Source organism: Odocoileus virginianus, chromosome 19 (genome assembly GCF_023699985.2).
Source record: "Odocoileus virginianus isolate 20LAN1187 ecotype Illinois chromosome 19, Ovbor_1.2, whole genome shotgun sequence".
Taxonomy (NCBI): Eukaryota; Metazoa; Chordata; class Mammalia; order Artiodactyla; family Cervidae; genus Odocoileus; species Odocoileus virginianus.
Genome location: NC_069692.1, coordinates 33,368,303 through 33,395,656, shown reverse-complemented (window position 1 = coordinate 33,395,656; position 27,354 = coordinate 33,368,303). Strand labels below are relative to the sequence as shown.

Genomic DNA, 27,354 nt, shown 5'->3' with positions numbered 1-27,354 from the left:
CATATATAGCTAGCTTTATAATATATAATAAAAAATATAATACATATTATATATTATATACTATATATTATATACTAGTTAATATATATAATATATAATAAATATATCATAATATAATATAAAATGTATATTATATAATATATAAACATAATATATAAATATATAATTATGTATAATTATATATTATTGTATATATTTATATTTATTATATATTTATAAATATAATATAAATTATATTGCATAATATGTAATATATAAATATTATATATTAATATATAATAATACTTAAAATCTTCAAATTTATATCTCATGATATGACTTTTGTGAAGGACATTAATCTCACTGGTTTTGCAATTAAGTTTTACAGAAATTATTCCTGGAAAGACTTCAGATAGCTAGTTTCCCGAAATAAGATTATGTGGATTTGCACTTTCAAGGCAGAGATGGATATGTCCTGTTCTTCGATTTATCTGGACAAAATTCTATCGAAAATTTCCCCTACCCAGTCCTTGTCTTCAGTGCTAAGGTACAAATATGAATAAGACAACTCCCGACTCCAAGCAGCTAATGCATGGTGGACAGGTTCTTAGGTTCCTCCATATGGGATCTATAACCCACTAGTCACTGATTATCAGGTAATCCATGAATACATTAAAAAAAAAAATTAAGCTAAATATTTACCTGCAGAAGTGGCTTCCCTTTGGCACTTCTGTTTCTTCTCAGTACAGTTCTCACACAGAAGCTTGTTATTCCCCATCAGCAATTCCATAGATGTAAAGTGATAGAGACACGACTGAAGCGAACATTCTTTAGAAGTGGTTATATAGCTCTGAGAAAGGGTCTGAAAAGCATTTTGGGGGCTCTGAGACACCATATGCTTGTCCTCTGAAAAACATAAATTATTTGAAACATTTAGTGGCTGACTTTCTCTGTCAAAATCCCTAGCTCGAATTACTGTGCTGCTCAAATGAAGTTCAGAAACAGCTTCAGCCACTCCCTCATCAGCACGGTCGCCCTCCCTAGCGAGTGGTTCACTCTTGGACGGGTAGTGAGGGTGTCCATTTGTGTGCATGTGGTATCCGCTTCTGGACCTCAACAACAAAGTCTGTTTCGGAGCACTCTCAGACTCCGAAGCCTCGCTGTCAGCATCGACACTGCTTTCAGAAAGGCTGTCTTCTTCCTCACTGCCATCGGTGGGGCTGTCAGTCAGAGCCGGCTCGGTGTTCATGGTGCTTGCAAACAATGAAGAGTCTCTATTCACCTCAAGGCTTTCACTTCTCTGGTATATGACAGCAGGTTTATCTTCTCCAGACGATGATTTTCTTGTACATTTTCTGCCATGAATTAGTTGATTCTGTAAGTTGATAGTGTTTTCAGAGAAAAGAATCTTGTGACCTTACTGAAAATAAATGCTAGTAAGTCTTATTTAAACATTTCACAATTATTAAAATACGATTTCTAGTACCTCTGAAATCCATTTCCTAAATCTACCCAAACTACAATGAATAGTATGCTAACAAAAAGCTCTAATTTAAAAATAAACTTTTATACAAGGAACCAACTTAATGGTTACCTATTTATGGAAGGGGAACAGGACTTTTGTGGAACAGCACTATGCTGGGGATGTCTCAAGTGTAAACCTCTGCACAATCTCTGTAGTTTTGCCCCTTAAAGGACTTTTGAACAGAGTAAACCTGGTAATACATCAATTTACCAAGTTAGTATAAATCATATCATGTAAAAAAGTTTTGCTTTTTTTTTTAACAAGGTGCAAATTCAAATGGATGTGTTTAAAATTTATATGGCTTTATTCATCAATCACGTATGTCCCTGGTGGAAGAGTGGGTCAGATAATGGTCATCAATTACTGATAACATCACAGGTAAAGAAATATCAAACATGATATGCACCTCCTGATGGAAATACATACCATCACTTGAAAAAGTTTTCTTGCAAAAAATTAAATAGTCAAACTTAAACCTATTTAGGCCTTTAGTTCTAACTGCCTCAGAGAGGAAACAAAGGGAACAGAGGCATCTCTTAAGAACATGTAGATGAATTACTGCATGCAAAATGAACTACCACAATATGCAAAATGAATCACTATTGATGTAGGAAGGTAAGACTGCTGAAAAAAAATGATCTCATGTCTTCAACAAATAAATTGCAAAGAAAAAAAAAGGTGGAATCTGTGGATTAAAAGACATTTAAGAGACATGGGAATATATAGATCTTTTTAAGATCCTAAATTCAAATATGCTTGAAAAAGCAAAAGCAAATATTTTATGAGACAATTACAGAAATTAAAATTATGACTAGATGTTTGTCCTATTAAGTTTTAAATATTTTTAGGTACAATAATGATACAGTGGTTATGTCTTTAAAAAGCATCTTTTAGAGAAATACATTTAGATATACGTTGGGATTTATTTCAAAATAATCTAGGATGAGGAGGAGGAAAGTGTGGGACAGACAGATAAAACATGACTAGCTGTGAGATGACAATCATGACACTGAGAAATGGGTACATGGGGGTTATTCTACCTTTTTGTCTATTTTTGTATACTTTAAAAAATTTTTCTTACTACAGTGTTTCAAAAAGCAGGATGTTTCACAAATGCATATAATCTTACCATATCTTTAGATGAAGAATGCTTCCTGATGGCTTTGGGTTGATGAGTATTTTCTACAGTAACAGTGCCACTGTACTGACCATTATCTGTCTCTTGTAAACTTCCATATTTACTTATTCTTCCCAAAAGTACAGGTTTTGAAACCTATATAGATAGCATGTACATAATACAAAATTTCTTTAGGAAATAAATTCTGTGTATCATCTACATTTTAGTATTTGTAACACTTGAAATATAATTTCCTAAATGTTAATTCTTAAAATATAAAGCATAAGGGTTTAAATTCCTTGAGATTAGGAACTATATCACCCTATATATACAAACTCTAATATCAAATACACTGCAAAAACTCAATTACTGTATATAAAGAGTAATGACTCTCAAATGCCTGATAATACATTCAAAAATGCCTATGTTATGAATTTATAAATGTCCTTCATGAAAAGACTTAAGGTTTTTCTCCTTACCCTTTCTTCTATTATAGGAAGTGAAATATCAATAAAAGGATCTTTCACCATGGAGATCTTAAAAAGAAAACACATTGAGAACTTAAGTTAGAATTCTAATGTAGACAATGTAGTTTTGTAAAGTCTTAAAGAAATCAAACTTCCCAGGAAACTTAAAATCTTAAGTTAAAAAGCATTCCTGGAGGAAATAGTGATTTAACTGGGTATAGCAACACATTTGTTGTTCAGTCGCTCAGTCGTATCCAACTCTTTGTGACCCCATGGCAACACATATATGGTTAATCAAAATAAGATATTCCAAAGCTTCAGTAAATGCAACACAGTTGAATTTTATAATACTGGTAATATGACTAATGTGGAATATTTAAAGTAACTTTTAAAATAAACTGTGTTTAATAAAACTGATTAACTGAGGGTATAAGCATATTTTTGGTGAAACTGGGGCCATAAAATAAATAAAGTATGAAATGTTACGAAAAAGCCATGAGAAAAGCCAGAGAACTTGACTGTGTTTTGAAGATTCTTCAGGATAATTCTATTTTAAAAGACACTCTATGGTTTGTGAAAAAAGAAATCAACTTCTATGTTGACTATATTAGAAACCTAAGTGGAGCTGACTATTGAACAATGCGGGGGTTAAGAATGCTGACCCCCATCCCACTGAACAGTCAAAAATTAGAGCTTCACAACTTCACAGCTGGCACTTCGTATCTGGGATTCTGCGTCCGCAGATTCAACCAGACGCAGATTGTGTATGACTTAAGCAGTATTTATTGAAAAAAGGTGTGTGTAAGTGAGCCCTTGAAGTTCAAACCCATGCCATTCAAACCCATGCTGTTCAAGGGTCAACCATAATATCATGATGACACATTCTGTGCTTCACTATGACAGGCTTGAAGGAGATACAATATATAATCCTGATTTTATAAGATTAGGGAGGAAATGTACTCTACAATCTGGAATAGGAAGACAGATACAAAGACTCTCTCTTTTATGATTAAAATCGGACAGAAGTTTAAACCTATTATATGCCATACAGTTCCAGAATTATTCCTTACCAAGCAATTGAAAAACCTGTAAAAACTTATACAGTCCTCAAGAAGCTGTTACAGTACAGATGGCATTCAAAATGAAATTATCACTAAATTCAAAGATGAGTCAAGTCTGCTTTTTAAAAAAAAAATTCAACAAGTCACATAAATGTAAACTTTTAAAGAAGATCAGCCTAAATTATGGTACTACACTGAATTATTTCCATTGGGATTACAACTTAGGGCAATGCATAATGATATTAATGTAGTTACTTTCTTCACAGAAGTTTCTCTTTCAGTTTCAATCCAAATGAGTAGCTAGCACATAGGATCATACTAAAATAGGCTAAATGAACTTCACAGGTGTGTCAAGAGGAAAATTTAGATAACATTTACTTTAAAAAATTACACATTATGTTTATTTTCTAGCAGTGAAGGATATATTTTTAAAAGACTTTCAAAAACTAGTACGTAGTCATCTGTCACAAATAAAAATGACTGCTGATGATTACATGTGAAAGAAAACAATAAAAACAATGCGACTATAATCTAGTCCGTGTTGAAGTGAATTCCAAAGTACCTACATTTGCACATTCTTCACACATGACCGTGCTAGTTAATTCACCAATAAAGATACGATCTATGAAGTTCATTTTCACACCTTCTCTTCCATATGCTGTAAAAATAACACTTTTAATGCAAAAAACATAGCAACCATCAACCTAACAATGTAACAGGCTTTTTTTCTGTTGAATCAAAAGAAATCTGAATAACCTGGGACCATATTTAATAATATACTTTACTGTAGTCTCAAATAAATAACAAACTGACTGTTCTTAAACTTTAAGAAGTAAAATAAGTAGAGTAATCACCACTATTCATACCACACTCAACTGCTCCCAATAAACCCTTTAAAAAGCCTCTGTGCCTAACTTAGAAGTAGACAGAGGGATGGGAAAAGAGATTATGATTTAGGGCTACAAATGCCAGGACCATAACTATGGAAACAACAGAGTAGTAAAAGATAAGTAAACACTGCAAAGAATAAAGAACTAATATGGAAATTAATAACTTAGCTATATATTTAACTCCTGTTACACAAAAATGTTAAAATTATTCTATTTATATATTATATATTTATAAATAGAAGAAAATGATGCCTATGCTTTGATTCAAAATAATAGGGAGTTGGGGGAGAACAGATGAAACATGAATCAAGTGTAACTTAAGCATGATTATGGGCACACAGGCACACAGGCTTCACACTATTCTAATGGAAGTTTGAAATTTCTCACAGTAAGCCATGGAGGAAAATATATTTTTAAAAAATTTTAAAGATCTATTAACCCCTCTTTCAAATTTCTCTTCCATCCTTTTTGGATCTCTATCCTCAAATTTCATGCAAACAATTGAAATCATTTTAAAACATTACTTGAAGCACGGAATGACAGAGCAGATTTTTATCCGGACATATCGAGAAATACCTATTAATTATGATGCTAACTATTTAGAAGTTATGTTTAACTAAGATGTTTCATTAAGGAAAATTGTATAAGAGATTGAAAATAAGATTACAAAACTGAAAAGGAGTGAAAGAAAAAACGAAGTTATTCTAAACATGCACTAGATGGCACTATCTCAAAACAAAAGAACAGAGTGTACTTGAGAACCTATTATTTTTTAAAATCTTGAACCTTCAACTGCACATAAAGTTTTGTTATATACAAGCTTAATGTATTTATATTTGTTTATACAGACATGCTTTATATATAATGCTATAAAAACAGAATTAGAAAAGAATAAATAAATAAAATTTATTTATTTATAAGAAATAATATTTTTAAACATTTTCTAAAAATGAGTTACTACCTCAAGGAAGAATATATTTATAGGACACAGTAAATTGTTAATAACATGGGATATAAACCTACATTTAAATACTGATCATTACAAATGATCAGCTTTGATCAGTTAATCATTGTTTCTGTCTCATATTTTGGCTGATGAAGAGTCAACACTAGGAGTAGACATGTCTATTTGACTTAACAGTATCCTCTTAAATAATGATTTCCTTGAAGGAATCTCTGGAACACTGAGCATTTTGTCTAGCTAAGACTAGACAATATTCATAAATCCACTACCTAATAAGCATACTTCAAATGAAAAATGACACAGTATGATAAAAGTGAACTCCCAAGTGACGTTGCTACTTTCAACAACCTTTCAAATCTCCCACATGATACTTCTCTTAAGTGCCATCAGTCAAACTGTATATTTGATATTAGTTGTCTTTTTTTTTAATTCACATAGATTTTTAACATTTTCTTTCTATGACCCATTAGACTATCTTGCCACTACAGGAATAAGTAAACTCGAAATACTTTGGAGAATTAGTTCACATAATGTTCAGTTCCTCTCCCAATTCCCCACTAAAAGAAACTTATAATATTTTCTTCTAGGAAAAACTTTTAACAGTGAAACTGTCAACATACCTTTGACTTTTTTTCTAGTTTCATCATCAGCAGTTTTAGTAGTTGGATTGTTAAATGCTTTTAGAATGCCAGCTTGTATTCGCTATAAAACAAAGCAATAAGAATTTCTTAAGAATCTATACTAGAATGTATCCTTTCAAAGCATTATTCTGTGTTTCTGTGACTAGAATCTGGTTTCAGTGACAATCGACTCAAGCTTCATCCACTTTAAAAAGAGGATTTTCAAACAGCAACATACATTGGATCTCAGTCCCCTAGTCTGTAAAATAAAATGACTGAATTTTTAGAAAGTTAAATGTGTCCTTTACTCCAGGTTCTAAAATTCCATGCATGAATAATTGTGTTGCCAGATTCTCCCCCAAGTAAGTCAAGGTTCCTACATACAGGTTCTCTCTTACATTTAAAGTATTTTTCTCAGTCAACAAAAAGCAAGGTGCCTAGTCCCACTGTCTTTTATAGAATAAGTTCTCCTTTTTTCTTCTGCCCCCCATCTCTCCCCACCTCTTGCTGCCTCCCTCCCTCTCCCCCACTCTGTCCCTACGATGGTTTACTCCTTAATCAGGACAAAAAGTAACAAGTAGACCATATGAAACTTCTTATCTATGAAGAAAGTCGTAATACGCAAGAAGCTATTAAACTGGTCACTATGACCTCCATATAGATTATTTTACATATATATATACACACACACATGCATGTATAAACATATGTATATATACACATACATGACTAAAGTCCAGAATACTATCCACAACAAGAAGACAACTCCAGAACTTAATTGTTATTTTATTTGAATTTAGTTGTCAATGAAAATCATGTGTTCAAGTCATCAGCAGCTCTTAGTAAATGATAAGGCTTATGGTTCTATACCTCTTACATATGGTTTAGGAAAGATCTAACCTCACGAAAAGCTCTCAGAATAAAACTACATATATTCCAAAAATAAAGATTTATTTAAGCTAATAAATTATCATCTTTTACACTAATCATGGCCCTCTTAGTGGATACATTTAATCTTCTCTAATTCACATTTTAACAGTGGGGTGAGGGGAACAGTAGTAAGCAAAGTCTTAATTACAGGTTTTCATATATGTGAAACCACTGTCTGACTTCGATTTCTTGATATGAAAATGATACATAAATCTTTTGTTAAAAAATTATCATGCCAAGGAGAAATTAAATCAAACTGCAATCTTCTCAGAGAGTAAGCGGACAAGGCAATGGCAACCCACTCCAGTACTCCTGTCTGGAAAATCCCATGGACGGAGGAGCCTGGTGGGCTGCAGTCCATGGGGTGGCGAAGAGTCAGACACGACTGAGCGACTTCACTTTCACTTTTCACTTTGATGCATTGGAGAAGGAAATGGCAACCCACTCCAGTGTTCCTGCCTGGAGAATCCCAGGGACGGGGGAGCCTGGTGGGCTGCCGTCCGTGGGGTCGCACAGTCGGACACGACTGAAGCGACTCAGCAGCAGCAGCAGCAGAGAGTAAGAAAACTCTATATGTCAGAATCCAAGATACTTTCCACTCTTCAGAACAGCTTTATACATGTAAATCGATTGAAAAGAATTAAAAACGAATTAAGCAACTAACTTATACATTTAGAAAAGGACATCAAACTGAACACAAGTATATGGAAAGAGTTAAGAGGATAAAAGTAGAAATTGAAGAGAATAAACGAATCAAAAGCTGATTTTCTGGGCAGCAGGGATAAATAAACCCACCAAATATCTAAATCAAGACAAGCGTGAAAAAAAAAGATAAGCATGTAAAGCATAACATCACATATAACAAAGATGGAGAATCACTACCTAAATGAAAGATATTGCAAATAATCATGAGAGACCACTTTGCTCAACTCTTAGGTAATTACATCTGAAGATTCAGGAAAAAAAAAAAACATAATATTCAAAAAAATTAGAAAATTTTCCAGCTTTCAAGGAAGAAAAAAAATATATCATTAAAGTCACTGAATTACATATTCCCTACACAAACCTCCAGGACCTAATAATTTCACAAAAGACTCCACTAAATCTATGTCCCAGGGCACACAAAAAGGGAAACTATCAAATTATCTTCGTGAAGCATAATATTGGTACCAAAAGCTGACAAGAGTGTACACAAAGATGTATCACTTAAAAAAATTCCAAGTAAAATATCAGCAACAGAATATAGCTGCACAATAAAAAAAAAAACCCACAAAGATTATAGTATGACCAAGAGGCTTTTATTCTATTAATACAGGGATATTAGTGAGATCTAATAACATTAATTAATATATGCCATCATATACACTGAGAAAAAAATAAGATCAAATCCCTCGATATCCCCATTCACTACTACTATTTACCACTGTATTAAAGTTTTACTGATGTATTTGACAAAAAATAAATCTCAGAGATATAAAAGAGAGAAAATTATTTGCAGATGACATGACTTTTTACCTCAAAAAGTCAGAGGAACTAAATGAAATAAAAAGCTATTACAATGATGAGAATTTAATAGGGAGTATATAAATATAATGAAGTCAATCACCTTCACACAAACAGAACTGTTAGAAGATATAGAAGAAAATAAACTATTTATAATAGCAACTGAAAATATAAAATAACTAGGAATAAACTAAACAAATGTGTAATATCTAAATGAGGAATACTACTGACAGATACAAAAGAAAATTTGATCAAATGGAAAGACAGAGCATGTTCTTGGATGAGTCCTATCATTATGAACATTTCAATTCACCTTCCACCCAATTTATTTATTTAACATAATTCCAGTGAAAATGGCAATAGTATATAGATTTTAGAGTTTTCTTTTTCTTTTTTTAACATGAGAAGTTGAATGGAGAGACAGGTTCTACCTAGATATGGAAAAATAAATAAGAATAGCAATGAAAACTTGGGGGCAGGGAGGAAAGTGTAGGAAGAGATGACTAAATGCATTAAATGACTAAATGCATTAAAATCTTCATAACTGAAAGGTTAAATCTAGTACTTAAACATATAAACAAACGCAACCAAGAACAAGTTGAGAAAAAAACCCAAATAATATGAAAAATTAGTATAATTAGAATGCTACCAATTTAGTGGGGAAAACATACTATATAGTTTGGGTAATTATAGGATAGCCAAACGGGAAAAATTAAAATATCATGGAACAGGGTAAATTTCAATAGATCAAGATTTAGATAAAAGTCAATCATAAAAGTACCAGAAGAAAACATGGGGAAATTCTTTTATAACCTTAAAGTAAAAATGCCTTTTCAACTAAGACTCAATATCCAGAAGTCATATAAAAATTTAAAAAATTTTTAAGATTTTTAAATTAAAAACAAAAAAATGTTTAACATTACATTAAAAAAAGCTATTGCCACATTATAGGCAAAATCATATCACAAATTATAAACTTGGTAACATATTTCCTCTCTAGTACACAAAAAGCTTTTAGAAATCAGCAAAGGATCAAAACCCAGTAGAAAAATGGGCAAAAAAATAAGAACAAATGAAAAGACACTGGGCTTTATTCAAAAAGAGAAAAATGTACACTAAAATTACCCTGAGATACCATTTTCTACCTATCAGATTGGCAAAAATTTTAAAGTTTGGTACAACAGTCTTTTGGTGAGGCTATGGAAAAACACTCTCCAAATATGTTATGTTGCTGACAGAGTGAAAACCGTATGCCTATGGAGGACAATTTGGTAATAGCTGTCAAAATTACACATGCATGCATCATTTGACCCAGAAAGCTCACTTCTGTATTTATACAGATATACTTACAGACATGTGAAGTAACACACATACATTATTCATCAGAGCATTATTCATAAAGGCAAAAACACTGGAAACAACATATAAGGGACAATTAATAAGGAAGCAGTTAGAACTGGCTATAAAGGAAGAGGGTTGTTTTTTTTTAAAGGAAACTTTTTATCTTCTGATATGGAAAGTTGATACAATATGTTCTCTCAAAAAGACAGGGCCATGTATTAGTATATGCCACTTTTTGAAAAATCAAAAGGAAAAATAAACATATGTATACACATACACCACCAAATGAGAACATAAACAAAGATAACAAAGTGGTTTACAGGCAACAGCAGGGGCATCATGTAAGAGAGTCAAAGGGAATTCCCATGAGGACAGGAAGAATTTCAGAATGATGCTTACATATCTAATGTGGGAGGCAACCAATTCAGACTGGGGCAGTGAGACAAGATGGACATATTGTTGACACCAAGATCCCTTCTGCCATTCTACCATGTTTTTCTCTGAGGACAGAATGTAGAGGGAATGAGCTGCTAATGTTACACCCCCCATTCCTGCTCTGCGGCCTTGGTCAGGAAAGGACACAAATTACCACCCCAGAATTGTTCTGCTTGGGCCTGTTCCTGAGAGTCAGGAAGTGGGATACGATGAACTCAGAAGCAGAAAACACGGAGCAGTCTCCAGCCTCTGGGATGAGAAATAGTACCTGGTCTTTTCTAATCTCTTGTCAATTGACCTTGACTTTGACAGGTGTGACTCAGAACACATTCATGACCTTGCCTACCGACCTCCCCAGAAAGAGGTCTTGTAAATTGGGAAGCCAAAGCCAGACTATGTTCCAGAGATTCTCTCAACTCATCTTTTGGGAACCATCCAATAAAGGCAGTTAAGTTTGTGCTTGTTACCTAGTTTTATGAAACTAAACAATATGTTGTTTAAACATACAGAAGTAGCTCTCAAAACTATGGAAGGATTTCTGTAAAAGTCAAAATAGTGGTTACCTGTGCTGAGGAAGAAGAATTTGAAAAAAAGAAACAGGTAGCTTTTATGGTACTAATAATCTATTTTTTAACTCGGGGTGGTGGTAGGGAGGAGTGCTAATAGTATTTATAGTATGCTTTAAACTATATTTTTTAAACTATACTTGTACATGTTCTTTTATATATATGATATGTTTTATAATTATTTTTAATATTCCTCCCCAATAATTATGAAAGTAAGTTCTATTAATTAACTAGCCTATGATCAGCACATTATATTTCCTAGAACGGCTCACTATTCTCTGTAAGTGTATTTTGAAAGTTAATGCAAGATTCAAAAATTTAAATATATACAAAGTAGGATATAAAAGTAAACATACAACAATCCATACCATGTTATTCACTCCTAAAATATACTTACATGTGAAGGAAATTGAAATATGTGTCCCAAAAGCTATTAAATATTGAAATAATCTCCAATTCAGATTCAATAAACTTGAAAATTGATATAATTTTGATACTGTCTGAGGTAAACTTGACTTTTATACCTTGAAAAGAGAACACTGAACTAAAAGAAGCAAATTTGAATGGTGCAAATTCCATCCAAGAGAAATATTCAATGGACTTAAATGAAAGATGGCAATAAATACCCATATAGATACCTATAAATATCATCTACAGATATAGCTGTAAAAAGTCTCTCCAGCAACTAAAGACCTCTAATTTAACTTACAAGTCTATAAATTTATTCTACAATTTGAACATTTTACTAATTCAGACATGACTTTTAATGAGACTTTACCCCCTCTGATATATAAGCTGTAATATCACTCTCTTTTAAAAGAGTAAAAACAACAAAATTGTTTAAATTCTTAACTTTTAAACTATTAGACATTTGCTTTTTTTATTGTATCCTAACCACAAATTTACATTCTCTGCTCTAAAAACTGTTAAAGTTAGTTAAAAGGTAGCTCATCAAGTTGAATAAAATAAATGGGTTTAAGTCCATTACAACCTTCATTGTTAAGAGGTGTGCTTTGAACCATTTAGATTTTTAAAAAAGACTGGTCAGAGACCTACTAACAAACGCAGCACATTAATCAATTCGTAGTATCAAGGTTCAACCAGTTCAAACCTCCTTGTTAAACTTTTTAAAAATAAGAATACAAAACACACAATTTAAGTTAGCAGGCCTATTCTACCTTTAAAATCATCTTACCTAATAATGGATTAAAGTGATAAATCTCTGATAATAAAAATGTACTAATACCATTAATTCAGTGATAGCTCAAACTAAAAGGAAAAAAAAGTCAAGAAGCATATATTTCTAAGCCGAAAAGACTGCCTATAAAAGAAGCCCTTATTGTGAATTTGACTTTATTTCACATATGAAAAAATTTATAATTTTTCCACAAATGATCCCTTTTATCTCTCTACTCAGCAAGAGCGAGTTCTATTCCTCCACCTCACAGTCGTGAGAAAAGGCCTCAGTGGGAGAGCATGAAAGGAGGTCAGCCATGTTTGCGGCCTCACTGGAAGTCTGGCGGCAGACAGGCCGCTGCGGCCTTCCTTCAGTCAAGCCCACACGGCGGTGACAGGCTCCAGCAGCAGCCCGGCTGACAGCTGTGCGTTCCCAGGCCAGACAATGCCGCTCCTGCCCGGGCGCTCACTGGGCCCGACCAGCATGACTGTCCTTGCTTACCAGACAGAATAGACCCAAGACTTGACATTTCAATTCTGCCACTCCATCTAAAAGCCTCAAGCAGAGGAAGAAAGATAAGAGCTTTCAAAAACCAATGTTTCCTGCTGTACTGCCTGAGTTTTCAAGATACTGTGAATCCCAACGCATCATTACGACAAAAGAATAATTGTAACAAAGAATGCCATCGATAAAAGTAAAATAGAAAAAGAAATTACAAGGATAGATTTTATTGTTTTACTTGTAATATCAACAGAGAAAAGCATTGTAAAAAGGTGACTTTTAATTCCATTTACAATGATACAAGACCACCATGTAGTAAACATATTCCTGTAAATCTCAGGGGAAAAGAAAAAAAATCATTCTAGCAACTGATGGCTTGAATTAATCCTAAAGTAACTGCTGTGTCATCTGTAGGCTCAGAAGGCCAAAATGCATTTACTATTCCTAACACAGAGCATCTCTTTCTACTGTGCTACCTTGTATCAATCCCTTCAAAAAGAATATCAGTTCTTATTGTATCAATCCCTTCAATAAGAATATTAATTACTAAATCAGATTCAATACTTTTTCAAATAGTGAAATAATTATGGTTACATTTTAAATAGCAAGCCTAAAAATGTATATTTATACTAGTCACTGGTGATCAAGCATTAACATTAAACTTTTTTTTTGGCCATACTGTGCAGCATGTGGGATCTTAGTCCCCCAACTAGGGATCAAACTCGAATCCCTTGCACAGGCAAAGTCCCTAAAATTAAAGTTTAATAAGCAGTACTGTATAGAATTAGATCATTAGTTTGGTAGTCTGAAACACTTAAGTTTGTATCTCCCTTCTTGGTACCAGTTTCTAGATCTAAGAAAATGTAATGAATTATTAGCTCAGAGGGACTGTGCTAATGTTCCCAAAACTTACTCTTAACTGATTTCTTCAAAACAAATTACAGATAAAATATAATGCAGAACTACCCTTCAATTGAACAATTCATTCAAATTATAACATATTCACAATAAGTGCAAATGCCCACCAAAACTAGTTAGTATAATTCATTTAAGAAACTTTTCTTCCCAATTCAATACATAAATGAAATTGCCCATTTAAAGAGTAAACACAGACAACACATTGAACAAACATTAAATGAGCACCTACTAAGCGCAAGGCACATAGAATCTAACAGAGATGACAGACCTGATTTTAAACAGAAGGTGAGTAAAAAGTAAAGTCGCTCAGTCGTGTCCGACTCTTTGCGACCCCATGGACTGTAGCCTACCAAGCTCCTCTGTTCATGGGATTTTCCAGGCAAGAGAACTGGAGTGGGTTGCTGTTTCCTTCTCCAGGGGATCTTCCCAACCCAGGGATCAGACCCAGGTCTCCAGCATCACAGACAGATGCTTTACCATCTGAGCCACCAGGGAAGCCCCATTAAAATGAAGTGGAAATTCAACTTATTTAATATGATAGCCTATAAACAGCCAATTAAGGACAGAACTGTAATATACACTGTTTGGTAACTAACTCATTCTTTAAGATAATTTATGAGAAATTATTAGAACCATTACTGTCTCTTCACTGAAAACTGGCCATTCAGAACAAAGAAACACTACAATGTCATGTACAATTCAAACAAAGCAGAATTAAAAAAGAAGAGATACCACCCTTCCTAGTAACAAAAGAAACACCTACCACAAGCACATCAGCACTTCACTTGCTCCTGGTTGTTCTACTGCATATTAACATACAGATTAAGAAATATATTCCCCTTGAACAGGAAACAGGGTTTTCACCTGTTATGACAATTAGGTTTGGCAGGGGCTGTCCAGAGTGCTATGTCAAGAACGATTCTGAGACTGAATCCTGACTCAGTGGAACAGCGATGAATGTTTAGCTGCGTCTGCTCCAAGTGAGAAAGGAGGAAATGGGGGCTATGTGCTGTATACTGGACATCTTTAATGTCGAGCATTTTCTCTGAAAAACTGTATCCTATTTGCATAGGACCCCACCAAAAAAGGTGAAAATAGCTAATTTAATATTAGAGTCAACCAACAGCCACTAAATTGAGGGACAGGATTACAGTAAACACTGTTTGGGAAATCTATCTAGATCTTCTTTACTCAACAGACCCTGACTCAGGAGACTAGGATCCCAATCCTCTAGTCCCTAAGTGAATTCTAATCCAACCTGGGACAATGAGGTTTCTCTCTTTGGGGAATTTAAAATTAGGATTCACAAGCAGCCAGTTCATCTTTACACATGGGGAACTGCAATATGCAAGCCGTGGAACTGCAACATGCAAGCCATGGCGGTTAGGAGCTACCATTCAGACAGGGAAGCAAACAAGCTACGCAGTCTGCAGAGACATGCATAAAGAAAATCTACAGAGCCAGAGAAACCAGGGGGAAAAGGAGAATACTTTCTGGATTTCTGAAAAACTTCCTGTCCTATATCCCCATTATCTGGAATATTAGATTCCTTTTTCTTTATTTAAGCTAGTTTTAATTAATTCCTGTTATTTATAGTCAAAGTATAAACTAACAGAGGATAATAGAGCTGTAAAATGATAAAAAAAAATAATCTTGCAGTAGGCAGGGCAAAAAAGGGGAGGAGGATAAACAGAATAGTTTAAAAAAAAGTCAAATTACTTTCAACTGTACATTAAAATTTTGGTAAAATTCCTTCAATTTTGTACCTTCTTCTTAAAGAGTATATGTGATAAACATTGAGACATCTGACCTTTGTTTCTTCTGTCCTCACTGCATCCAGCAAATAATGAAGAAGTTCCTGACTGTCCTGTTGTTGAAAACTTTTAAACGCAGGGGCCCTATGATTTAAAAACAAAACAGGAAAGAAAAATAAATGAAGTCATTTTATCAACAATATATTACTATTATTTAAAATCACCTTGAAACAACATATATTCAATATTCATATATTCCAAGGTTCAATTTACTCCTTTTTCTATAAGTAGAAGCACAAAATATGGTTACTGTTCCCATGAGGATGAGATCTTCAGGACACTGAAAACAATATAACTAACATTTATTAAGCGATGACTACACATCAAGGACAGCATATGTGTCAAGCTCCACAGTACAGTACACTGAACTTTTATCTTGAGAATCTGGGGACACCCTTAAGGCACATGACATGCCACAGAATATCACAAAACTAGGAATATACATATATACATACATACACACACATATATTTTTTTTCAAATTTCTATGAAAGAATAAATGAATGCTTTAAAGTTAAGCCAGGTCCTTTGTGACGTATTTATTTCTAGGCACACAAGGGTTTTGCTTTAAACCATATTGGCAACATCTTGGGAAATTTACTTAAACTCTGCATACCTCAAAACTCATCTTAAAAAATAAGAAAATTAAGCTAGATGATCTATAACAGCACTTTTAGATTTTATAATTCTATAATTTTCTCACTTTATGGTATTACACCATGGGCTTCTGAGTCAGGACAGACATCTACTTAAACCCTGCCGTGTTCTCATGAAACAAGGGAAGCTACTCAACTACTGGCAGTCTCAGTTTTCTCATACATAAAATGGGGGAAAACAACCACGTCTTCAGAGCATTATGAGACATGATTTACATAAAGCACACAGGTGCAACTAAACAAATGCGAGTTCTTTCTCTTGGTGCATGCGTGCTGAGTAGCTCTCAGTCGTGTCCAACTCCTCGCTGACACTAGGGACTGTAGCCCACCAGGCTCCTCTTGTCCAGGGGATTCTCCAGGCAAGGATACTGGCCTGGGCTGCCATTCCCTTCTCCAGGGCATCTTCCCAACCTGGGGATCAAACCTGCATCTCTTATGTCTCCTGCATTGGCAGGTGGGTTCTTTACCACTCGAGCCACCTGGAAAGCCCCTTTCTCTTGGTAGTCCAAGACATGAGGGCAATGTCAGAGTAAGTGTCAAACTACTCATGTTAAGCTCGAGGAGATCTTCCCTATCCAGGGATCAAACCAGGTCTCCTGCATCACAGAGAGACTCTTAACTGACAGGGCCACCAGGGAAGCCCAGATAAGCATGCTAGTGCTTCGTAACTCATGATCATTCATAATAAGATGGTAGATGTACCCACTTCTGACAAAGCTGATTAAAAAGAACTTTGGGAGAAAGCGGTCCTCTTTCAGTTTCCTTCATGCTGTGAAGAAACAGGAACAAGGCTGAGGTCAATGGTCCAGGGCTTGAAAGTTCCACCACTAACGGGTCCTTTAAAAACAGGATCAACTCTTTGTCAAAAATAAACAATTTTAAAATAAAATGTCATGAAAAAATCTAAGACAGAGTTACACTGTTTAAATGATGACTAAACCACCTCAAGTGTATTAAGAAGCTTTATTCCCTCATATACAAGATAACTATATAAAAAGTGAAATTAAATGCCTCACCTTGAAAAATACAGGTATTCTCATACCCTCTGCCCTTTGCTTTATATAACTTTCAGCTTAAGAGTGAAAACCAGTCTTTCATCGCTTTTACCTGTCCCTTCACGTGCCCTCCTAAAATTACTCACTGACTTGCTATTTGTACATATTCACAAATAATCATAAACATTTATCAGCAAAACCCCATACTCCTTTTTTCCAAATATTTTACGAACAAAATAAGGAATGGGAAATTATGTCACAAAATACATAACCTTGTACTTATTTTATGCCTACTCTTAATAATAATGAAGTCTGAGTGTTTTCTCCCTAATTTGGGGACTAAGACATTTATCACTTCTGTTCAACATATTAGTGGTGGTTTGAGCCACAATCAGGTAAGGAAAAGAAAGAAAAGGCATACAGATTACAAAGGCCCAAAGAAAACAGGTGGTGAAAGAGCAGTGATCTACACTGATAGTCCCACAACTCCGGTCAACTATTATGTCCTAAAAAACTGAGATCTAAGATTGAAAATTTCCCTCTTAGAATGACACAAACCTGTAGTGATCAGCTATAATATCTGACTGCCATACACTAATTTCACAGCTTCAAGTGTGCAATACTTAAATCTAACATCAGATCACAGTTAATAAGAAATCTTTTCAAATGCTTAGCATTATTTAGTAAAGTTGTCTTCACTAGCTCCCAAGGTGGGAACAGGGCTCCACCACAAAAATCTCAAGAGAATGAAAGGGCAGTGAGTTTACAGACTGACTTTTCAACAAAAAATACAACCATAGTGTCTTTCAAAATTGCCTCCTTGGAAGAAAAATCTAAGATTACTGCATTGGGCTAAGAAGTTTTAGTATTCCTCTTTTTTAAGAATTTCAACAGCCAGATTATGAGCTATACCTTCACTCTTTGCTCCTCTAAAACACACACAGACAAATCAATTTCTAACTGGAATCCTAATTATTCGTGTAATACCCTCCAAGACCACCAGGAACACACTTGGAGCAGAACAAGATGGGTTCATTACCTGTTGCTTTGAGGGGGAACACATATAATGGGGAACCATGGAGTGTCTCAATCAGAGGTATTCAAAAGAACCAAGAGAGGATTTGGGTTTCAGTTGGGTGGTTTAGGGAAGAAATTAATCTAAGGAAAATAATTTAAAAAAAGGTCTGCTCTCAATTGGATGCTATAAAAAAGTGGGGTATTTCTATGATGAAATGTGTCAATTAAAGGAGACTAGAATGAAGATAAAGATGTAACAAATGAAAAAAAAAGTCACAGTGACTCATCTTGGCCGAGAAAAGGTGACTGGATTTTCTCAGTGGAAGAGTAATCTTGGTTTAGACAAAAGTATTAAGCAGAGGTGTTTTGTCTCATTTTAAGAGTCTCGGAGTAACCTTGCTTGAGGCTGGTATTCTGTGAGGTTCACAAGAATAACACAGCCTAACTGTGGGTATCAGGCTAGCTTCCGAGTGTCAGAGGCTGCCTTTTTCCCTTTCTCACTAGGCTCCAAAAAACCTTTAGATGATCACTATTAAAATTAAATCTACCTTTAAAGGATAAAAATGTTGTATTTAAGCAAATGTCACCAATAACTATAAATTTTATAATATAAAACAAGAGTCCTAGACATTTCATTCAACAAAATTTAAAACACTTTATTCTAGTATATCTACTCAAAAGCTCCCTCAGCATTTTTTGTGTTGTTTGACTTATGAGATGTTTGAAGCATAACATATCTTAAAGCTCTGATTTTAGAAGTTTTAAGTCTTATTATTTATTTTCATAAAACCCTTTTGAATTATTTTTTCAAATTCTCTGACTACCATCCTAATGGATAGCTCTGACAAGTAAGAAAAACAGATTTTGGCAACATCACCAGCTATCTAAAAGGAGCTATTATCCAGATAATTAAACTTCTTACCAGTTGAGAGTCAGAGGAAGGAATAATCTTGAGTTTTGTACCATGTTCTTTCATTTCATTCATCAATTCAGTAAGAATGTAAGACTGTGCCAAATTCTGAAAGAAAACAAAAGTATTATCTTCTGATTCAGTTATAATATGCCTCCAATTTCACAGAATAAATACTCTCCAAGTTTCAAATATCATCTGATATAGCAAAAATGTCTTTAGGTTTTAAGAAAATTTAACTAAATACACTTTACATTTAATAAACATCACTATTGCTGACCGAACCATACAGAATCACTGTGGAAAAAGAATGCATATATACTGTATGACAATGGCTAAAGTGAAAATGAAAGTCGTTCAGTCGTGTCTGACTCCTTGTGACCCCATGGGCTATACAGTTCACAGAATTCTCCAGGCCAGAATACTGGAGTGGGTAGCCTTTCCCTTCTCCAGGGGATCTTCCCAACCCAGGGATTGAACCCAGGTCTCCCACATGGCAGGCAGCTTCTTTACCAGCTGAGCTACAAGGGAAGCCCAATGGCTAAAGACAGCCCAAAGCAATCAAAAAGAAAACAGACAAACTCCCAGACAAACACTTAGCAGTTCAAGGTGTGCAATCTGACGCCCAAGTGTGCCAAAAAACACAAATTAACTAAAACAAACTTATACATTTTACAAAGCTTTCTCACGGCTCTTACCTGCATGACTGCATTAAAGAAGCAAGTATTTCCTAAATTTGTAATTCCCTTTACAGATGTTACACTGCCGCCTTTTCTTCCCTTATTTTTTTCACCTGTTTCACAATTTTCTTCACAAAGTTTTATGATTCTAGAAAATGCACCTAAGTTAGAGAAAACACAATGGATATGAGATTTTAAATACATATAATTTGATACAATTTAAATATATTATTTAAAATTAAATAAGATTTTCCTCTGAATCAGTGTTTCTGAGGGGCAAGAATACAAATGGAAATAAGTTGCTCTTGTTTGGCATCTTACTGCTAAAGCAATTCATTTTAATTCATCTTAATGATGAATTAAACCCATTCTTCAAACCTCCCTGTAGAATTCCAGATGAATTTAAAAATAAAGTAGTTTAAAATGAATTTCAAATAAGTAGAAAAAAATCTTGGTTTCTAAATACCATTGTCCATTAAAACAAATGAAGACTCTTTGAAGAAAAGGCTGATTCTAAACCTGGGGCAGCAAAAGAGGCAAAATGAGCCTATACCATTTTTTGTTATGCCAGAAAATAAGTGCTCCAAAGCAGAAAAAAGATGAGTCTGGCAAAATACACAGGCATCATTTTGAACAGGTTTCCAGTGGTCCAATTTGGAACAATTTGAATATCAAAATAAAGAAGAGTGCTGATAAGAGTATTATTACTCACTGAACAAAATGAGAATGAGTCTGAATTGATAATAGACTTTTTAAATGAGGATAAAAGAAAAGTTTCCTTACAAAAGAATGCCAATTAATAAACAAGAAATGTGATGGAATTTTAAAAACACCTTACAGTAGTAATTTGGGGATGGTATAGTTCTTGTTTTCTATAAATTAGAAACTGTCAAAATAAAATCCACGGATGCTCAAGTCTCTTATATAAAATGGCACAGTACTTACATGTAACATAAGCACATCCACCCATATACTTTAAATCATCTCTAGATCACTTACAATACCTAATACAATAAAAATGCTATGTAAATAAATAGCTGCCAATGAACAGCAAATTCAGGTTTTGCTTTTAGGAACTCTCTGGAATTTTGGGGGGAATATTTCTGATCTGTGGTTGGCTGAACTCAAGGATGCAGAACCTGGGGATGGGGGGTGGGGAACCCCACAGCATAATACAAAAAGTAAAATACAGAATACTTAAGGGTATGGTAAAGTGCATGTTTGGGGCTTACTGACTTGTATAATTAACACCGATTTGCAAGTTATATCAATTCATCATGTTTAACGACTATGAAAATGAAGAAAAATTTCTAACATTTATGAACTGACATTATTATTATCTATTTAACAGATTTCTAAATCATTATAATTTGAAGTTTGACAGGAAACTGCCAAGTTCTCAAATCTTCTGGTTTTAAAGGAATGTTCTTTTATATTCCTTTCAACTCTCAGATTTTACAGTATTTACAATTATATTTTTATTTACTTAATACGGACATTGGAGAGGGAAATGGCAAGCAACCCCTTCCAGTATTCTGGCCTGGAGAATCCCATGGACAGAGGAGCCTGGCAGGCTGCGGTCCATGGGGTTTCAAAGAGTTGGATACAGCTGAAGTGACTTAGCACGCATGCACGCGATACTGACATGCTGTCTTGCATTGCTAATTAACTTTTAAGTGTTTGGCTGTCTGCTTCTCCAACCAGATTCACGGAGATGAGAGAATGCTCTATCCTCCACAGGGGTGTGATGTTGAAGAGAACATATATATTTTAAAAGTTCAACATAAATTAAAACCGACAAAAGTAAACAGCAAATACAGTCAAATTTTAGCTTTATATGCGTCCAATAACTTCTTAAGAGGAAATAAATTAAGACATCTCCTCCCGGCACTATGGGAGATATAAAGGAGCTGAGGTGGCCCTTTTCTCAGGCACAGGAGCGGGAAAGAAACCCCATTAAGAGAAACCTCAGGTTCAGGTACTGGCAGACCAGTATCACGCACACCTTGTTGGTCAAGTTAGGCTTGACTTGGAACCTGTGACGTTTGCCAAAGAAAAGGCTTCTAGCTGTAGGGCTCCAGTATCAATCAAGTGGGATGATGAACATATTTTCTTATATGGTTTTTGTAAGGATTAAAGGAGCTAAACTTGCTTTGCAAAGTATCTGGCATGCTAAGCACTATGTAAGTGTGTGAAAAACAGCTCAGAGAGCCCCCCGAGATTGCTATTCATGCCAACACCCACATCATCATGAGCTGTTTGTCATGTCCATTGTTTGTCTGCTTTCACTTTCTTCTCTTTAATCATTTCCTATATTTTCCGGGGATTTTCCCCTCAAGTTTATCTCATTTCTAACTGTATTTCCTAAACTGCTAATGTGAGTTTTGCCTTTTACATTGACTTCGTGGTTTTTGTGATCCTGCTTTTTTTTCCTAACGTGGAAACATCTTAGTGAGAAAAACAGATCTGTGGTTTCTCAGATGTTTCTTTCACTAAACAAATCTACTACAAAGAAAAGATTTTTCCTTCAACTCAACTTTTACCCTGTGGCACAACATTTTATCATAAACTCTATTACCTGTTTTTCCCCCTTTATTCCTATGTTAAACACTATTGGTTGTTACTGGATATTTGTTATCCAGATAATGAAGAGTTGTTTTTAAATCCCAACCCTAGAATTCTGAATTAACACAGAAAAGAACTAAAAGATCTATTAAAATAGATATCTCCTCCTGTCCTTCAGATATTAAAATAACTGATAAGAATTATACCCCATACTACAGCCTGGGGACAAAGCTTGGCACAATCAATGGAGAGGGTCATTGAAGTACAGAGGCCAGGCGTAGAGAAAAGGAAGAGCGGGAAAAGGCCAGACAGCATTCAAACTTGCAAGGAAACGTAAAGGCAAATGAAAAAAGCCAGCCAGTGCTTAAGGAGCACTGAGCAAACCAGAGTAAGCCCCATGCCAACCCTGGCTTGCAAACGGGAGTAGGCCACCTTTTAATCACATCTGATATTCTGACTGAAGTCCAGGATTGGCAGATTTCAGGCTCTCATTGTCGGTGTTGCCACTGGATGGTTTCACAGTGATTTTAAAGAGATTTAGGATGAAAGAATAATTAAATCCAAGCAGTGTCCCGTCTTTGGGGGCAAGGCTGTTGCTGTGATTTTACAAAACTCATTCGCCAACTGGTTAAGTGATTTGCCCAGAATTAAAAATGATAATCTTTTGATTATAAATCCATTGTCATTTTGCCAGGTAATTCCTCTTCAGTGGTTTATGCACAATGAGAAGAATTACAAAAAAAAATAGCAGGCAAGATTTGTACAGATTTAACTGTTCTCAACCCCTAACAAATATGACTTCTCACAAGTATTCCCTTTAGTTAACGTTCTTAATAAATGTTGCCATGTTTTTGCTTATTATGAAAACAGAGTGACTGGGAAAAATAAACTATATAGATATTAACTCTATATAAATATATACTCTATATCTATAAATTATATTTATTATTCACTTGGGAAAATACTTCCAGAACTAAATTACATTTTAATCTTATAAGGCCAAATAGTATTTGTTAAACCATAAAGTGCAAATGATTTATGTATCTGTATACCACATTTACCCATCAGTTTTCAAAACATCTGGGATAGCATCTTAAAGTAAACAATGTTCATAAGACCATCTGGTCAAAACTGCAGGCAAAAAAAAGCATAAGCATATGGAAAACCAGATTTTACCCTTCCCTTCAGCAATGAGGGATGACAAATGTCAAACCGAGATACATCCACGCTTCACTGTGCGATGCTTTTCAGCACCACCTGGCTCTCCGTGCAGAGCCACCAAATATGGACAGCACTGCCAGGAAGAACATATCCACGGGCAATGGCAATAAAAACAGTTTATTTCATGGTTAAATAGCTACTTCACACAAGTGGCAAGAGTCTGTCTTGTTGACTTTTACATATACCTCTGTGATAACACCTTCAAAATTAATTATGCTATTAGGCTTAAATATTAAATAGATCAAATAATAGGACTAGAAAACGGACTGACATTTTCTAAGAACTATTTATATGTATCCTATTTCAAGTGCACGTTTTACATTTTACTAAGCAGCATGGTTACAAGGAAACAGTTATATATGAAACAGTTTATATAATTATATGTTAACTATAAATGTAAAATTCAACAGTTCAAATAAAATTGCTTTATTAAATGTCCACTGTGTACCAGGTAAAGTATGTACCACTATCTGTAATTATTTATAATTAATTGCCTATGATTTATGACTAAGGTATAAGGAATTGACACACCATGAGTAGCATAGAGAGATTTAGCCTTACATTCATGATTACATCATGGTAAAACTTTCAGAAACTAAGTATTTGTGCACATTTGCTTACTGAAACTGTCAGCTGCGAGTTTAAGGTTCTAGTTGAAAACAAGGGTGTTTGAATCAGTCTCTCAATTATCTGACCTATAGACAGGTATGCATTTTAGTAAAACGCAATTTATTATTTCCAAAGTAGAATAATTATCGATCTTTTTGTTTTTAGAGACAACAAAGCTTTCTGAATCTGGCAGCGATTTTAGATCATATTCACTTTAAGAACTCATCCTTTATGAACACAGAATGAATGCACTAAGGGCTGAACTTCAAGATGTTTTGAAGGATGGTATAATTAAAAGGACAAAGCTGCTACAACAATAACAAAAAAATAAACCAGACAAAGTCTTCATCATTTGCTGGCTGAAGCACCAGCAGAGCCAAAATAAAGAGAAAAAACAATGTTTTCAAAATTTGGCTAAGACTATCTAAAAAGTAATCTTAAGTACCTCAAATTTTGAGTAATTTTTGAGTAATTACTCAAATTTTTGAGTAATTTTTGAAAATTTTTGAGTAATCTTAAGTACCTCATTTTCCATAAAAATGAGTCCAACACAAAGATTCTCTACCTTTTAAACCAACTCTAGATATTAAATTATAAACTTTAAAAAATGCTTAATGAAAAAAAAAAAATCCTTAATGTACCAGAAAATTTCGAGTGAGTATCTTTATAACCTTAATACAAAAGACTTTCAAAGCGTGACCTCAAAGGCTAAAAAACCATTAGAAAAAAGACAGGTGGACTTAGTAACAGTGACTCTAAAAACTTTGTTACTGCTCCCTCCAAACCCCCAAAAACAAAACCAAAGAAGTCGCTAAAAACTATAAACAAAGTTAAACACAGAAAAATGAGTATTCCTGCCAACTATATCCTTTGCATAGTCTTTCTGGAGGGTAGCTTAACAACAGTAATCAAAATTCAAGATGTGTTTATAAATTGGCCAGAAATTCCAAAAAATGTAACCTACAGAAATACAGAAACAAATACACAGAGATGCAGTTTTGCTCATCATAGAAAATTGAAAACAACCAACAGTGGATTTGTTGCCAAGTTATATCAAATGTCGCTCTTTTCGCAAAGGCACAAATATTTGTGAACTGTCTTGGTTAAACCAGAGCTGGAACACTAGTGCATCCTGAGTGTGCCATAGGCATGAAGAAAGCAAACTTATTTTGCAGTTTGCTTATTTAAAGAAAGAATCTGAAAGCATCATCTCCTCTGATAACTTTCCTCATTGTAAAGATCATGGTCAAACGAAGGCATACAGCTAATTGTAGAGTAGATTCAAACCTAGGCAATCTGGGTTCAGAATCCACACATCCATTATGATCTGCTATCTAACAATGGATGATAAGGTTACTAAGTGTAACAACTTAAGACACTGATAAAATGCTAGTGGTGACAGAAAAGACTACTGCTTTAAAGCAAAAGTTGGATATAACCAATTGCTGGATGTCTTTGGTGTATGAACTTATAGCTTTATTAAAGTTTACAGCAGCCCATTTTATGCTCTCTTTTAAGTTCTTTGAAAATGGCATCCCATCAGTATTACTCAAATTTACTGGTTTAGAAAAGAATGTGGGATTCTCTATCATCTGCCTAGTTCACATATATGCAATGATACAATTTCAACAAGAATTCCTGTGTTTGTAGAATACTCCTGTGACATTTACAAGACTATCAAAATGAGCAATAAGCCCTTCTGAGAAAATTGGCCCACTTTTAACAATACATATTTCTGGTTTTCTGGTTGGGTGTCTCACAAGAACGTTTTCTTGCTCTTTTTCCAGTCTTGTGTTATATATGACCTTTTCATTATAAGGAGATTTGTTCTTTTTAGTTTTCTGACATGCGTTTGAGGTGGAGACTGTGGAGAGTTGGTTTTGTTTTTAAAGCAAATCCCAGCATCAGATGTGAGATCTGCACAGCTGTAAGCATTCTTCCGGGAACCAGCACGGGGGTCCCCTCAACCGCTTAATGCAATTACTAAGCCAGCCATGTAGTGTTAATGTAATTTGCCCATTTCTACAGCTGAAAAGAAGTTTAATCTTCAAAGAGTAAAAAGGAAAAACTTGCTCTCCCACTACCCCTCTACCTTGGAATCAAATAACAATGACTGCAGCTGGTTGTTCTCCAAATTCCTCCACCTCCTGGTTAGCATTGTCCTTACAAGTCCGGGTTGAGTCACATAATAAAATGGAACCGCCATACGAGTGGACAGGCATTCATAAAGAGCATTCCTACCTATCTCCACTGCACGTAAGTGGTCTTTCTAAAATACGTAACTGGTCATTCACTTCTCTGCTTAGAACCTGTAAGTGGCTCATTACTGCCTGTAAGATAAACTCTAAACTTACAAGGCCCTTTAATAGAATTTCCACTTACCTCCAGATTCTCACCTCTCACCACAGCCATCATAACAAAACTCAATCTTGCAGCTATACAATCCTCTGAGCATATCCTTCATCAGTAAGCTAGCTCCCCTTCCCTTTCTGCTTAGCTAATATTTAGTTGTTCTTAAGCTCCCAGCTTAGAAATCTCTTAAATAAAAATTCCCTGGATCCTCTATCCAGGTTAGACACCACTCCAAAGTGTTCTCATAGTCCATTGTACTTGCTCCATCATAGCACTATTTAAGCAGCAATTATAATTATGACTTGTCAATATCCCTCACTGACTAAAAGATCAATAATTGCAGGAACTGAGAAACAGATCTGTCTCATGCACCACTGTATCTCCAACATCCAGCACAGTTTCTGGCATAAGGCAGAAACTAAGCTATATTAAAAGACTGAATGAACAAATAATTTGATAATATTCAGGGGTGTTTTGGTGAAAATGCAAGAATTCAGCTCAATTCAACAGCATTTACTGCCCAGTTCTATCAGAATCAGAA

At 34.6% G+C, this 27,354-nt stretch overlaps 1 protein-coding gene across 9 annotated transcripts in view; it reads right to left on the bottom strand.

Annotated features, from left to right (window-relative positions):
- Window positions 1-27,354, bottom strand: part of USP45 (ubiquitin specific peptidase 45) — a 54,083-nt gene that overhangs the window by 12,684 nt on the left and 14,045 nt on the right. For 4 of the 9 annotated variants that reach the window (XM_020892340.2, XM_070450062.1, XM_020892341.2 and 1 more), the window contains exons 6-14: window positions 20,085-20,227; window positions 19,399-19,494; window positions 17,171-17,301; window positions 15,805-15,892; window positions 6,624-6,705; window positions 4,716-4,807; window positions 3,101-3,157; window positions 2,634-2,777; window positions 682-1,354 (exon numbers count right to left, since the gene is read on the bottom strand). In XM_020892340.2, the coding sequence (XP_020747999.1) occupies window positions 682-1,354; window positions 2,634-2,777; window positions 3,101-3,157; window positions 4,716-4,807; window positions 6,624-6,705; window positions 15,805-15,892; window positions 17,171-17,301; window positions 19,399-19,494; window positions 20,085-20,227 (1,506 nt within the window). Of the gene's footprint in view, window positions 1-681; window positions 1,355-2,633; window positions 2,778-3,100; window positions 3,158-4,715; window positions 4,808-6,623; window positions 6,706-15,804; window positions 15,893-17,170; window positions 17,302-19,398; window positions 19,495-20,084; window positions 20,228-27,354 lie in introns of those variants that run through there. The other 5 variants (XM_020892344.2, XM_020892345.2, XM_020892347.2 and 2 more) reach the window with 5 other exon arrangements.